Here is a 15,312-nt window from a genome sequence, read left to right as displayed (position 1 = left end):
CTTCATCTGGTATTGGGAAATGAATACCAGATCTCTTAGTGGGAGAGCATTTTGGAAGGAGTACTCTGTCTCCTTTATCTGCAGAGGGTCTGTCATATGTTGAAAGATTGGAGCGACTGGGCTTGTATACACTGGAATTTAGAAGGATGAGAGGGGATCTGATTGAAACATATAAGATTATTAAGGGATTAGACACACTGGAGGCAGGAAGCATGTTCCCGCTGATGGGTGAGTCCAGAACTAGAGGCCACAGTTTAAGAATAAGGGATAGGCCATTTAGAACAGATATGCAGAAAAACTTTTTCACCCAGAGAGTGGTGGATATGTGGAATGCTCTGCCCCAGAAGGCAGTGGAGGCCAAGTCTCAGGATGCATTCAAGAGAGTTAGATAGAGCTCTTATAGATAGCGCGATCAAGTGATATGGGGAGAGGGCAGGAACGGGGTACTGATTGTGTATGATCAGCCATGATCACAGTGAATGGCAGTGCTGGCTAGAAGGGCCGAATGGCCTACTCCTGCACCAACTGTCTAATGTCTATTGAGGGATGGGAGCAGAGGATTTGAGAAAACATTTAATTGGGGAGGGGGAAATATGATGCTATTAGGCAGGAACTTGGGAACACAAATTGGGAGCAGATGTTCTCAGGGAAATGCACAGCAGAAATGTGACAAATGTTCAAGGAACATTTGCATGGAATTCTGCATTGGTATGATTCATTGAGGAAGGAAAAAATGGGAGGGTTAAAGAACCACGGCACACAAAGGATTTAGAAAATCTAGTTAAGAAAAGAAATGCTTACAAAAGTTTCGAGACACTAGGTACTGTTAAGGCTCTAGAAAATTACAAGGTTGCTGCGAAAAAGCTCAAGAACGATATTAGGAGAGCTAGAAGAGGCCATGAAAAAGCCTGGTGAGCAAGGTTAAGGAATACCCCAAGGCATTCTACAGGTATGTGAAGAGCAAGAGGATGAGCCGTGTGAGTTCAGGAAACAATCAGTGTGACAGTGGAAATGTGTGCATGGAGTCAAAGGAGATAGCAGCGGTACTTAATGAATACTTTGCTTTAGTATATACCAGTAAAAACGACCTTGTCAATTGTGGGGATGACTTAATACTCACTGAAAGGCTTGAGTTTATAAGAAAACGGATGTGCTGGAGCTTTTGAAAGGTGTTAAGTTTGATAAGTCGACAGGACAGAACAAGATATACCCCAGACTACTGTGGGAAGTGAGGGAGGAGATTGCTGAGTCTCTGGGCAATGACCTTTGTGTCATCAATAGAAATGGGAGAAATATCAGAGGAATGGAGGGTTGCAAATGTTGTTCCCCTGTTCAAGAAAGGGTGTAGAGAAAACCCAGGAAATTATTGACCAGTGACTCTTATTTCAGTGGTTGACAAGTTAGAGAAGATCCTGAGGGGCAGGATTTATGAGCATTTGGAGAAACATAATCTGATTAAGGATAGTCAGCATGACTTTGGCAAGGGCAAGTCATGCCTTACGAACCTGATTGAATTCTTTGAGGATGTAACAAAACACACTGATGAAGGTAGAGCAGTGGATGTAGTGTATATGGATTTTGTTAAGGCATTTGATAAGGTTCCCCATGCGAGGCTCCTTCAGAAAGTAAGGAGGCATGGGATCCAAGGGGACATTGCTTTGTGGATCCAGAATTGGCTTGCTCACAGAAGGCAAAGAGTGGTTGTAGATGGTTCGTAATCTGCATGGAGGTCAGCGACCAGTGGTGTTCTGCAGGGATCTGTTCTGGGGCCCTTCTTCTTTGTGATTTTTATAAATGACCTGGATGAAGATTTAGAATGGGGGTTTAGAATGGTGCTGATGGTACAAAGGTTGGGGGTGTTGTGGATCGTCTGGAAGGTTGTCAGGGGTTACAGTGGGACATCGATAGGATGCAAAACTGGGCTGAGAAGTGGCAGATGGAGTTCAACCCAGATAAGTGTGAAGTGGCTCATTTCGGTAGGTTAAATTTGAAGACAGAATAAAATATTAATGGTAAAGCTCTTGACAGTGTGGAGGATCAGTGAGGTCATAGGGTCTATGTCCATTGAGCACTCAAAGCTGGTGTGCAGGTTGACAGTGTTGTTAAGAAGGTGTACGTTGTGATGGCCTTTATCAACCGTGGGATTGAGTTCAAGAGCCGTGAGGTAATGTTGCAGCTATATAGGACCGTGGTCAGACCCCACTTGGAGTACTGTGCTCAGTTCTGGTCGCCTCAGTATAGGAAGGATGTGGATGCTATAGAGAGAGTGCAGAGGAGATTTACAAGGAATCTGCCTGGATTGAAGAACTTGCCTTATGAGAATATGTTGAGTGACCTTTTCTCCTTGGAGCAATGGAGAATGAGAGGTGACCTGATAGAGGTGTCTAAGATGATGAAAGCCATTGATCATGTGGATAGCCAGAGGCTTTTTTCCAGGTCTGAAATGGGGCATAGTTTTTAGGTGTTTGGAAATAGGTACAGAGGGGATATCAGAGGTAAGTTTTTCACACAGAGTGTGGTGGGTGCGTGGAATGCACTGCCAGCAAAGGTGGTAGAGACGGATACAATAGGGTCTTTTAAGAGACTCAGGTAGGTACAAGGAGTTTAGAAAAATAGAGGGCTATGCAGTAGGAGAATTCTAGGCAGTTTCTAGAGTAGGTTACGTGGTCAGCACAACATTGTGGGCCAAAGAGCCTGCAATGTGCTGTAGATTTCAGCTTCTATGTTTACTAGAGCCATTGGGAGTGGTTTAAACTAATATGGCAGAGGGATGGGAACCAGTATGTAGACAGAGCAAAGTATTAAATTGTACCACGGAGGCAAAATTCAAAAGGGTGAAGAATGTAGGACTGAAGGTACTGTATTTAAATGCACATAGCATTCAGAATAAGATGGGCGTACTCCTGACACAATTAGAGACTAGTCAGTTTGACATTGTGGATATCACTGGGTTGTGGCTGAAAGAAAGGCTATAATTTGGAGCTTAACATCAAAGGATATACTTTGTAATGAAAGGACAGATAGGAAGGCATAGGCAGTTGTGTGGCTCTGTTGGTAAGAGATGGAATTACATCTTTAGAATGAGCGGCATAGGGTCAGAGAAAGTTGTATCTTTGTGGGTGGGTAAAAAAAAACATTTTGGGATTCATATGTAGGCCTTAATAATAGCTAAGATGTGGCATTGAGGTTGCAAAGGCAACTGGAAAAGGCATGTTATAAGGGTAATGAGGGACAATTGTACAATTGTAATGGTGGATTTCAATATAGAAGGGAATTGGGAAAATCAGGTTGGTGTTGGATTGCAAGAGAGAGAATTTGCTGAATGTCTATGAGATGGCTTTTTGGAGTAGCTTGTGCTTGAGCCTACTTGGGAAAAGGCTACCTTAGATTGTGTGTTGTGTAATAACCCAGAACTTCTTAGGATGCTTAATGTTAAGGAACCCTTAGGAGGCAGTGATCATAGTATGATTGAATTCATACTGCAGTTTCAGAGGGAGAAGCATAATTCACATGTATCAGTATCACAATGGAATAAAAGAAATTACAGAGGCATGAGAGAGGAGCTTGTCCAGATAGATACAGGCGGGGATGGCAGCAGAGCAAAGGTGGCTGAAGTTACTGGGAATAGTTCACAAAGTTGAGGATAGGTTTGTCCCACAGAATAAGTTCTCAGGTGGCAGGGGTAGGCAACCATGGCTGACAAGGGAAGTTAAGGACTGCATAAAAGCCAATGAAAGTGCATATAAGGTAGTAACTATATTTGCTATATTTGGCATTCATAGCAAAGGGATTTGAGTACAGGAGCAGGGAGGTTCTACCGCGGTTGTACAAGGCCTTGGTGAGACCGCACCTAGAATATTGTGTGCAGTTTTGGTCCCCTAATCTGAGGAAAGACATTCTTGCCATAGAGGGAGTACAGAGAAGGTTCACCAGATTGATTCCTGGGATGGCAGAACTTTCATATGAAGAAAGACTAGATTGACTAGGCTTATACTCACTGGAATTTAGAAGATTGAGGGGGAATCTTATTGAAACATATACAATTCTAAAGGGATTGGGCAGGCTAGATGCAGGAAGATTGTTTCCAATGTTGGGGAAGTCCAGAACAAGGGGTCACAGTTGAAGGATAAAGGGGAAGCCTTTTAGGACCGAGATGAGGAAAAACGTCTTCACACAGAGAGTGGTGAATCTGTGGAATTCTCTGCCACAGGAAACAGTTGAGGCCGGTTCATTGGCTATATTTAAGAGGAAGTTAGATATGGCCCTTGTGGCTAAAGGGATCAGGGGGTATGGAGAGAAAGCAGGGATAGGGTTCCGAGTTGGATGATCAGCCATGATCATATTGAATGGCGGTGCAGGCTCGTAGGGCTGAATGGCCTACTCCTGCACCTATTTTCTATGTTTCTATGTAACAGTGAGTGGGAAGTTGAATGCTTGGGAAGCTTTTGAAATACAACAAATGCAACTAAAAAATCTATAAGAAGGGAAAAGATGAAATATGAGGGCAAACTAGCCAATAATATAAAGCAGGATACCAAATTTTTTTCAGTTGTATAAAGAGTGAAAGGGAGGTGAAAGTTGATATTGGACCACTGGAAAATGATGCTGGTGAGGTAGTAATAGGGGATGAAGAAAAGGCAGATGAACTTAATGGGTACTTTGCATCTGTCTTCATTGTGGAAGACACTAGCAATAAGCCAGAGTCTCTGAGTGTCAGAGAGCAGGAGTGAGTGCTGTTGCTATTACAAAGGAAAAAGTCGAAGATCTTAAAGTGGACAAGTTAACTGGACCAGAAGGACTACATCCCAGAGTTCTGAGAAAGGTTGCTGAAGAGAATACAGATGCATTGGTTATGATCTTTCAAGAATCAGTTAATTATGACATGGTCCCAGAGGACTGGAAGATTGCAAATGTCACTCCACTCTTTAAGGCCAAAGGAAGGAAATTACAGGGCAGTTAGCCATATTTCAGTGGTTGGGAAAATTGTTGGAGTTTATTTTTAAGGATGAGGTTTCAGGGTACTTGGAGCCTAATAATAAGTCAAAGTCAGCATGGTTTCTATCAAGGGAAATCTTGCCTGACAGATCTGTTAGAGTTCTTCAAGTAAATAACAAGCAGGCTGGACAAAGGAGAGACAGTGGATGTTACTTACTTGGATTTTCAGAAGGCATTTGATAAGGTGCCATACATGAGGCTGCCTAGCAAGATTAAATCCCATGCGTTACAGGTAAAGACACTGGCATGGATAGAGGAATGGCTGACAGGCAGGAGGCAGTGAGTGGGAATAAAAGGGGCCTTTTCTGGTTGACTGTAAATAACTACTGACCCCTGAGGAATACCACTATTGGGAGCACTACTTTTGACATTCCTTGTGAATAATCTAGATAATGGAATTGATGGCTTTGTGACAAAGTTTGTAGATGAATCAAAGTTAGGTGGAGGGGTAGGTAGTGCCGAGAAAGCAATGTGATTGCAGCAGGACTTAGACAAGTTGGAAGAACGGGCAAAAAAGTGGCAGATGGAATACAGTGTTGGGAAATGTACGATAATGCATTTTGGTAAAGGGAACAATAGAAACATAGAAAATAGGTGCAGGAGTAGGCCATATGGCCCTTCCATTCAGTATGATCATGGCTGATCATTCAACTGAGAACCCTGTAGCTGCTTTCTCTCCATACCCCCTGATCCCTTTAGCCACAAGGGCCATATCTAACTTCCTCTTAAATATAGCCAATGAACCGGCCTCAACTGTTTCCTGTGGCAGAGAATTCCACAGATTCACCACTCTCTGTGTGAAGATGTTTTTCCTCACCTCAGTCCTAAAAGGCTTCCCCTTTATCCTTAAACTGTGACCCCTCGTTCTGGACTCCTTCAACATCGGAAACAATCTTCCTGCATCTAGCCTGTCCAATCCCTTTAGAATTTTATACGTTTCAATAAAATCCCCCCTCAATCTTCTAAATTCCAGCGAGTATAAGCCTAGTCAATCCAGTCTTTCTTCATATGAAAGTCCTGCCATCCCAGGAATCAATCTGATGAACCTTCTCTGTATCCCTCTATGGCAAAAATGTCTTTCCTCAGATTAGGGGACCAAAACTGCACACAATATTCTAGGTGCGGTCTCACCAAGGCCTTGTACAACTGCAGTAGAACCTCCCTGCTCCTGTACTCAAATCCTTTTGCTATGAATGCCAACATACCATTTGCCTTTTTCACCGCCTGCTGTACTTGCATGCCCACCTTCAATGACTGGTGTACAATGACACTCAGATCTCGTTGCACCTCCCCTTTTCCTAATTGGTCACCATTCAGATAATAATCTGTTTTCCTGTTCTTGCAACCAAAGTGGATAACCTCACATTTTTCCACATTAAATAGTGCAGACTACCATCTAAATGGGAAGAAGGTTCAAACGTCAGAGGTGCAGAGGAACGTAGGAGCCCTCAGACAAGACTCCCAGATGGTTAATTCACAGGCTGAGTCTGTGGTAAAGAAGGCAAATGCAATGTTGGCATTTATTTCAAGGAGAATATTTAAAACCAAGGAGATAATGCAGAGGATTTACAAGACACTGGTCAGGCCACACTTGTAATATTGTCAATAGTTTTGGGCCCCATATCTCAGAATGTCATTAGAGAGTGTACAGATGATGTTCACAAGGATAATTCTGGGAGTGAAGGGTTAACCTATGAGGAGTGTTTGGCAGCTTTGGGCCTGAACTCACTGGAATTTAGAAGAATGCAGGGGATCTCATTGAAACCTACTGAAATTTGAACTGACTAGATAAGGTGGATATGGAGAGGATATTTCCTAAGGTGAGGGTATCCATAACTTGAAGGCACAGCCTCAAAATTTAGGAACAACCTTTTAGAACAAAGGTAAGGAGGAATTTCTTTAGCCAGAGAGTAGTGAACCTGTGGAATGCTCTGTCACAGACTGTGGAGGGGGTCAAGTCCACGGGTATATTTAAGGCGGAAGTTGATTATTTCCTGATTGGTCAGGGCATTAAAGGAATTAGCAAGCAGGCAGGTGTATGGGTGAGTGGAATCCAGGATCAGTCATGATGGAATGGCAGAGCAAACTTGATGGGCTGAATGGCCTAGTTCCCCTCCTATGTCTTATTTTGTGTATTGAGTCTATTCCGCCATTTCATTGTGGCTGATCCAGTTTACCTCTCAGCTCCAATTTCCTGCTTTCTCCTCGTATCCCTTCATGCCCTGACCACTCAAGAATATCTTAACTTCTGCCTTAAATATGCCTAAACACAGTCTCCATAGCTTCCTATGGCAATGAATTCCACAGATTCACCACTCTCTGGCTCAAGAAATTCCTCCTAACCTCCATTCTAAAAACTCATCCTCTATTTTAAGACTGTGTCCTCTGGTCTCTGGTCTCCCACCACATGAAACATCCGGACCACAACCACTCTATTGAGGCCTTTTGGCATTCAATAGGTTTCAATGAGGTCACTCCTCATTCTTCTGAGTTCCAGTGAATACAGGCCCAGAGCCATTAAACGCTCTTCATATGACAAGCCATTCAATCCTGGAGTCATTTTCATGAACCTCTTTTGAACCCTCTCCAGTTCAGCACATCCTTTATAAAACAGGAGGTCCTTAACTACCCCCAAATCTCCAAACCTCAGCAGTGCTTTATAAAATCTTAACATTATATCATTGCTTTCATGTTTTAGTCCTCTTGAAATAAATGATAACAATGTGTTTGTTTTCCTCACGAAATTATCAACCTACAAATTAAACATTAGGGAATCCTGCACACGGACTCCAAAGTTCCTTTGCACCTTAGCTTTTTGTATTTTCTCTCCATTTAGAAAATAGACAACCCTTTCATTTCTTCGACCAAAATGGATGACTATACATTTCCCGACACTGTATTTCATCTGCCACTTCTTTGCCCATTCTTGGTAAAGATAAGGTTGGGATAGGGAGGAAGAGTGTTGATGGGGTGCTGTGACGCAATCTCTCCATATTTACTATTCTCTCTGCCAATGTAGATCGGTTATTGGAATGAAGATGACAAATTTGTGGCAACCACGGGTGATCTTCACGTCAGCAATGACACGAGTGGCATCCAGAACCAGACCTACATCGTCACCACCATACTAGTATGTACCATCCCTTCCTCTGTCTCCTCTCACTAGGCCTCCTGCCAATACTAGTTCACTCTCCTGTGTAAAGGCAGATGTGGTATCTGCTCAATGTTTTCCCTCCCATCTGCCCCTGCACACCCGCCTTTTCATTGTCAAACCTTTTCCCAAATTTCCTGCCAGGATTTTTCTCCACCCTCGACCTTCAGTACACACTGCACTTTGTTCCCAGAACTTTTTTCCCTTCCCTTCTCTGCTGCACTTTTCATTCAGTGGGTAGGTCTCAGATTGGGATCCATCCCCTTTCTCAGTGGGGCCCAATCCTTGACTATGCCCTCCATCCCTGCTCCCTCACCATTCTGACGCTGTTGGGTATCATGTATCCATCTTCAGCCTACGTATGGTCAACTGTATCTCAGGTGTGGAAAACCGCCTGGCTTATGATCTTCAGCCTCCTCCGTAACTGTACTAACCTGACGGAATTATGATCAGTGTTCACAGTGTGCTCTGCTGGCTACCATCCCTGTCCAGCTGTCCCAGGTGCACTGGGTGAGAATTCTGCAGCCTCCCCTCAGCCTGATACTGTCCCACTAGATGTTCCGTTACTCTACTCCACAACCATTATCAGAACTTTTCCCACATGTTTGCTTCCCTCTCTCCCTCCAACTGTTTGATGGTCTCTAGCTCTACTGTAATGTGAGATCTTCCTCTGTTCCCTGCTTTCCTCAGAATCATAGAGACAAAGATCCAGGCCTTTCAGCTCACCATCTAAAGACCTTGTAACCTGAACTATTCAGTGGCACTACTGCCATTAAAACCTGTTTCCACAGTGGCCCCTGCTATCTGTCCAAAGTTTATAAACAGCACAGGGAGAGAATCAGGAGAGGTTATTGCAGTGGTTAATGAACTTCAACAAATGAGGCCACCATATGATGGTGAGCAGGGAAATGATGGGCCAAATGGCCTGGCTCTGTGCACTATGGCCTGTTCTCAGCATTTCTGTCATTCACTCCTCTTCTGTACTTTCACATGAAAACAGCCGGCCCTTCATCAATTCCTCTCCTTCTGGGATCCTACAATCTCCCAGATGAGACAACATTCCCTCACACATTCTCCACCCACTCACTGCCCACAGAGGGGTGGTTGCCCAAGACAATTCAGCAATGGATGCAGCTCCACCCTGCTAACTCTCTAGGATTAGATGGATAGAGTTCTGCCTTGTTAATGCTCTGTGATTGGATGAATTGAGCTCTGCCATGTCAACACTCTGATTGGAAGAATGGAGCTCCGACTTGTTGACCGAGCTCTGCGATTGGATGAATGGATCTCTGTTCCATTGATAGTGTGTGATTGGATGGGTGGAGCTCTGTCTCATTGACTGAGCTCTGTGATTGGATGGATGTGTATCCCATTGACTTCGCTTTGTGTCTCTGCAGGAGCCCCCGTACGTGATGTTAAAGAAGAACCAGGAGCAGCTGGAGGGAAATGATAAGTATGAGGGTTACTGCGTAGAGCTGGCAGCAGAGATCGCCAAGCACGTGGGCTTCAAGTACAAATTGGCCATCGTGGCAGATGGGAAATATGGAGCTCGGGATCCCGAGAGCAAAGTGTGGAATGGGATGGTTGGGGAGCTAGTGTACTCGGTGAGTATTATTTGTGGGTGACAGTGTTGCTTCCCTGAGCTGGCTAATAATGAGTTGGTTCTGAATGGGCTTAGGCCAGTGTCCCACTCCATCCCAACATTATTCCCCAGGGACAATGGAATATCTCCAAGAATCCTCTGTTCTGAAGAGACCATAGTGTTCTTCAGGGATCAGTGCTGGGATATATAGAAATTACTCAGATGAAAATTGTCAGGTGTCTGATTATAAGTTTGCAGAGAATGCATGAATACAGACAGACAGACATACTTTATTGATCCCGAGGGAAATTGGATTTCGTTACAGTCGCACCAGCAAAGAATAGTGTAGAAATATAGCGATATAAACCATAAATAATTAAATAATAATAAGTTAATCATGCCAAGTGGAAATAAGTCCAGGACCAGCCTATTGGCTCAGGGTGTCTGACATTCCGAGGGAGGAGTTGTAAAGTTTGATGGCCACAGGCAGGAATGACTTCCTATGACGTTCAGTGTTGCATCTCGGTGGAATGAGTCTCTGGCTGAATGTACTCCTGTGCCTAACCAGTACATTATGGAGTGGATGGGAGTCATTGTCCAAGATGGCATGCAACTTTGTCAGCATCCTCTTTTCAGACACCACTGTCAGAGAGTCCAGTTCCACCCCCACAACATCACTGGCCTTACAAATGAGTTTGTTGATTCTGTTGGTGTCTGCTACCCTCGGCCTGCTGCCCCAGCACACAACAGCAAACATGATAGCACTGGCCACCACAGGCTCGTAGAACATCCTCAGCATCTTCCAGCAGATGTTAAAGGACCTCAGTCTCCTCAGAAAATAGAGACGGCTCTGACCCTTCTTGTAGACAGCCTCAGTGTTCTTTGACCAGTCCAGTTTATTGTCAATTCGTATCCCCAGGTATTTGTAATCCTCCACTATGTCCACACTGACCCCTTGGATGGAAACAGGGGTCACCGGTGCCTTAGGCCTCCTCAGGTCCACCACCAGCTCCTTAGTCCTTTTCACATTAAGCTGCAGATGATTCTGCTCACACCATGTGACAAAGTTTCCCACAGAAGCCCTGTACACCGCCTCATCTCCCTTGCTGATGCATCCAACTATGGCAGAGTCATCAGAAAACTTCTGAAAATTGAGTTGTGGCTAGTGAGGAAGATTGTCAAAGGAGTCAGTAGGACAGAGATTGGTTGAAATTAGGGCAGAGTTTAATCCAGACAAGTGTGACGTAGAAACATAGAAAACCTACAGCATAATACAGGTCCTTCGGCCCACAAAGTTGTGCCAAACCTGTGCCTACCTTAGAAATTACTAGACTTACCCACAGCCCTCTATTTTTCAAAGATCCATGAACCTATCCAAAAGTCTCTTAAAAGACCCTATCGTATCCACCTCCACTACCTTTGCTGGCAACCCATTTCACGCACTCGCCACTCTCTGCATAAAAAACTTACCCCTGATATCTCCTCTGTACCTACTCCCCAGCAGCTTAAACCTGTGTCCTCTTTTGGCAACCAAAAAGAGTCCGGCCCTGTAGCTCAGAAGGGTAGGGAAAGGAAGAGGAAGGCAGAAGTAATAGGGAACTTGACAGTTGGGGGGTTAGATAGGCAATTCTGAGGATGCAATCTGGAGACCCGGATGGTACTTTGCCTCCCTGGTGCCAGGGTCTAACATGTTTCTGATCATGTCCAAGATATCCTGAAGTGGGAGGGTGAGGAGCCAGAGGTCGTGGTACATACAGGTACCAATGATATAGGTAGGAAAAGGGAAGAGGTCCTGAAAGGAGAATACAGGGAGTTAGGAAGGCAGTTGAGAAGAAGGACCGCAAAGGTAGTAATCTCGGGATTACTGCCTGTGCCACGCGACAGTGAGAGTAGGAATGGAATGAGGTGGAGGATAAATGCGTGGCTGAAGGATTGGAGCAGGGGACAGGGATTCAAGTTTCTGGATCATTGGGACCTCTTTTGGGGCATGTGTGACCTGTACAAAAAGGACGGGTTACACTTGAATCCTAGGAGGACCAATATCCTGGCAGGAAAGTTTAATAGAGCTGTTAGGGAGGGTTTAAACAAATTTGGCAGGGGGATGGGAACTGGAATGATAGAGTAGAGGAGAGGGAAAACAGAAATAGATCTAAGATAGTGAGCAGTAAGGATGTCAGGAAGGACAGGCAGGTGATGGAGCAAATTTGCAGCCATTGGGATGAGTTGCAGTGCAATCAATGCAAAAAGTACCAAATACTGGACTTAAGGTGTTATACTTAAACACACACACACAGCATAAGGAATAAGGTGGATGAACTTGTACAGTTACAGATTGGCAGGTATGATATTGTGGCCGTCACTGAGATGTGGCTAAAGGATGCATGTCTCTGGGAGCTGAACGTCCAAGGATACACAGTGTATCGGAAGATAGGCAGGTAGGTAGAGGGGGTGGCGTGGCTTTAATGGTAAGAAATTATATTAAATCATTAGAAAAAGTTGACATAGGATCGGAAGGTAAAGAATCTTTATGGGTTGAGCTCAGAAATCGCAGGCGTAAAAGGACCCTGATGGCAGTTGTCTACAGGCCTCCAAACAGCTGCAGTGATGTGGACTACAAAGTACAACAAGAAATTCAAAAGGCTTGCCACAAGGGCAGCGTTATGGCAATTGTAGGGGATTTTAACGTGCAAGTGGATTGGGAAAATCAGGTCAGTACTGGATCTCAAGAGAGAGAATTTGTAGAATGTCTACAAGATGGCTTTTTAGAACAGCTTGTTGTTGAGCCCACTAGGGGATCAGCTGTACTGGATTGGGTATTGTGCAATGAACCAGAGGTGATTAGAGAGATGGAAGTGAAGGAACCCTTAGGAGGCAGTGATCATAACATGATTGAGTTCACTGTGAAATTTGAGAAAGAGAAGCCGAAATCTGATATGTCGGTATTTCAGTGGAGTAAAGGAAATTACAGTGACATGAGAGAGGAACTGGCCAAGGTTGACTGGAAAGGGACACTAGTGGGAAGGACGGCAGAGCAGCAGTGACTGGAGTTTATGCGAGAAGTGAGGAAGATGCAAGACAGATATATTCCAAAGAAGAAGAAATTTTCGAATGGAAAAAGGATGCAACCGTGGCTGACAAGAGAAGTCAAAGCCAAAGTAAAAGCAAAGCAGAGGGCATAAAAGGAAGCAAAAATTAGTGGGAAGACAGAGGATTGGGAAGTTTTTAAAAGCTTATAAAAGGAAACTAAGAAGGTCATTAAGTGGGAAAAGATGAACTATGAAAGGAAGCTAGCAAATAATATCAAAGAGGATACTAAAAGCTTTTTCAAGTATTTAAAGAGTAAAAGACAGGTGAGAGTAGATATAGGACCGATAGAAAATGACGCTGGAGAAATTGTAATGGGAGATAAGGAGATTGCGGAGGAACTGAAGGAGTATTTTGCATCAGTCTTCACTGAGGAAGACTTCAGCAATATACCAGGCATTGAAGGGTGTAAGGGAAGAGAAATATGCACAGTCACAATTACGACAGAGAAAGTACTCATGAAGCTGAATAGTCTAAGGGTAGATAAATCTCCTGGACCAGATGGAATGCACCCTCGTGTTCTGAAGGAAGTAGCAGTGGAGATTGCGGAGGCATTAACAATGATCTTTCAAAAGTCAGTAGGTTCTGGTATGGTTCTGGAGGACTGGAAGATTGCAAATGTCACTCTGCTATTTAAGAAGGGAGCAAGGAAGCGAAAAGGAAATTATAGACCTGTTAGCTTGACATCGGTGGTTGGGAAGTTGTTGGAGTCAATTGTCAAGGATGAGGTTACGGAGTACCTGGAGGCATATGACAAGATAGGTAGAACTCAGCATGGTTTCCTTGAAGGAAAATCCTGCCTGACAAACCTAGTGCAATTTTTTGAGGAAATTACAAGTAGGCTAGACAAGGGAGATGCAGTGGATGTTGTGTATTTGGATTTTCAGAAGGCCTTTGACAAGGTGTCGCACATGAGGCTGCTGAACAAGATAAGAACCCATGGAATTATGGGAAAGTTACATATGTGGATAGAGCATTGGCTGATTGGCAGGAAACAGAGAGTGGGAATAAAGGGATCCCATTCTGGTTGGCTGCCGGTTACCAGTAGCGTTCCACAGGGGTCCGTATTGGGGCCGCTTCTTTTTACGTTGTATATCAACAATTTGGATTATGGAATAGATGGCTTTGTGGCTAAGTTTGCTGCTGATACAAAGATAAGTGGAGGGGCCGGTAGTGCTGAGGAAACAGAGAGTCTGCAGAGAGACTTGGATAGATTGGGGGAATGGGCAAAGAAGTAGCAAATGAATTACAATGTCGGAAAGTATACGGTCATGCACGTTGGTAGAAGAAATAAACAGGCAGACTATTATTTAAATGGGCAGAGAATTCAAAGTTCTGAGATGCAACGGGACTTGGGAGTCCTCGTGCAGGATACCCTTAAGGTTAATCTCCAGGTTGAGTTGGTGGTGAAGAAGGCAAATACAATGTTGGCATTCATTTCTAGAGGAATAGAGTATAGGAGCAGGGGTGTGATGTTGAGGCTCTATAAGGCACTGGTAAGACCTCACTTGGAATACTGTGTGCAGTTTTGGGCTCCTTATTTAAGAAAGGATGTGCTGACATTGGAGAGGGTTCAGAGAAGATTCACTAGAATGATTCCAGGAATGAGAGGGTTAACACATGAGGAACGTTTGACTGCTCTTGGACTGTACTCCTTGGAGTTTAGAAGAATGAGGGGGGACCACATAGAAACATTTTGAATGTTGAAAGGCATGGACAGAATGGATGTGGTAAAGTTGTTTCCCTGGTGGGGAGTCTAGTACGAGAGGGCATGACTTGAGGGTTGCAGGGCGCCCATTCAGAACAGAGATGTGAAAAAAAATTTTAGCCAGATGGTGGTGAATCTGTGGAATTTGTTGCCATGGGCGGCAGTGGAGGCCAAGTCATTGGGTGTATTTAAGGCAGAGACTGATAGGTATCTGAGTAGTCAGGGCATCAAAGGTTATGGTGAGAAGATGGGGGAATGGGACTAAAGGGGAGATTGGATCAGCTCATGATGAAATGGCAGAGCAGACTCGATGGGCGAAATTGCCAACTTCTGCTCCTTTGTCTTATGGTCTTATTTCAGCCCTGGGAAAAAGCCTCTGACTATCCACACAATCAATGCCTCTCATCATCTTGTACACCTCTATCAGGTCACCTCTCAACCTCTGTCGCTCCAAGGAGAAAAGGCCGAGTTCACTCAACCTGTTCTCATAAGGCATGCTCCCCAATCCTGGCAACACCCTTGTAAATCTCCTCTGCACCCTTTCTATGGTTTCCACATCCTTCCTGTAGTGAGGCAACCAGAACTAAGCACAGTACTCCAAGTGGGGTCTGACCAGGGTCCTATATAACTGCAACATTACCTCTCGGCTCCTAAATTCAATTCTGTGATTGATGAAGGCCAATGCACCTTATGCCTTCTTATCCACAGAATCAACTGGAACAGCTGCTTTGAGCATCCTTTGGACTCAGACCCCAAGATCCCTCTGATCCTCCACACTGCCAAGAGTCTTGC

General features: G+C 44.3%; 1 protein-coding gene across 1 annotated transcript in view; it reads left to right on the top strand.

The window, feature by feature from the left end:
• Positions 1-15,312, top strand: part of LOC132405711 (glutamate receptor 1-like) — a 336,150-nt gene that overhangs the window by 60,357 nt on the left and 260,481 nt on the right. Inside the window, exons 9-10 of the mRNA XM_059990746.1 lie at positions 8,015-8,125; positions 9,544-9,750. Of these exons, the coding sequence (XP_059846729.1) occupies positions 8,015-8,125; positions 9,544-9,750 (318 nt within the window). The remainder of the gene's footprint in view (positions 1-8,014; positions 8,126-9,543; positions 9,751-15,312) is intronic.

This window comes from Hypanus sabinus, chromosome 15, assembly GCF_030144855.1.
Source record: "Hypanus sabinus isolate sHypSab1 chromosome 15, sHypSab1.hap1, whole genome shotgun sequence".
Lineage (NCBI taxonomy): Eukaryota > Metazoa > Chordata > Chondrichthyes > Myliobatiformes > Dasyatidae > Hypanus > Hypanus sabinus.
This window is presented reverse-complemented; position numbering and strand designations above follow the sequence as displayed.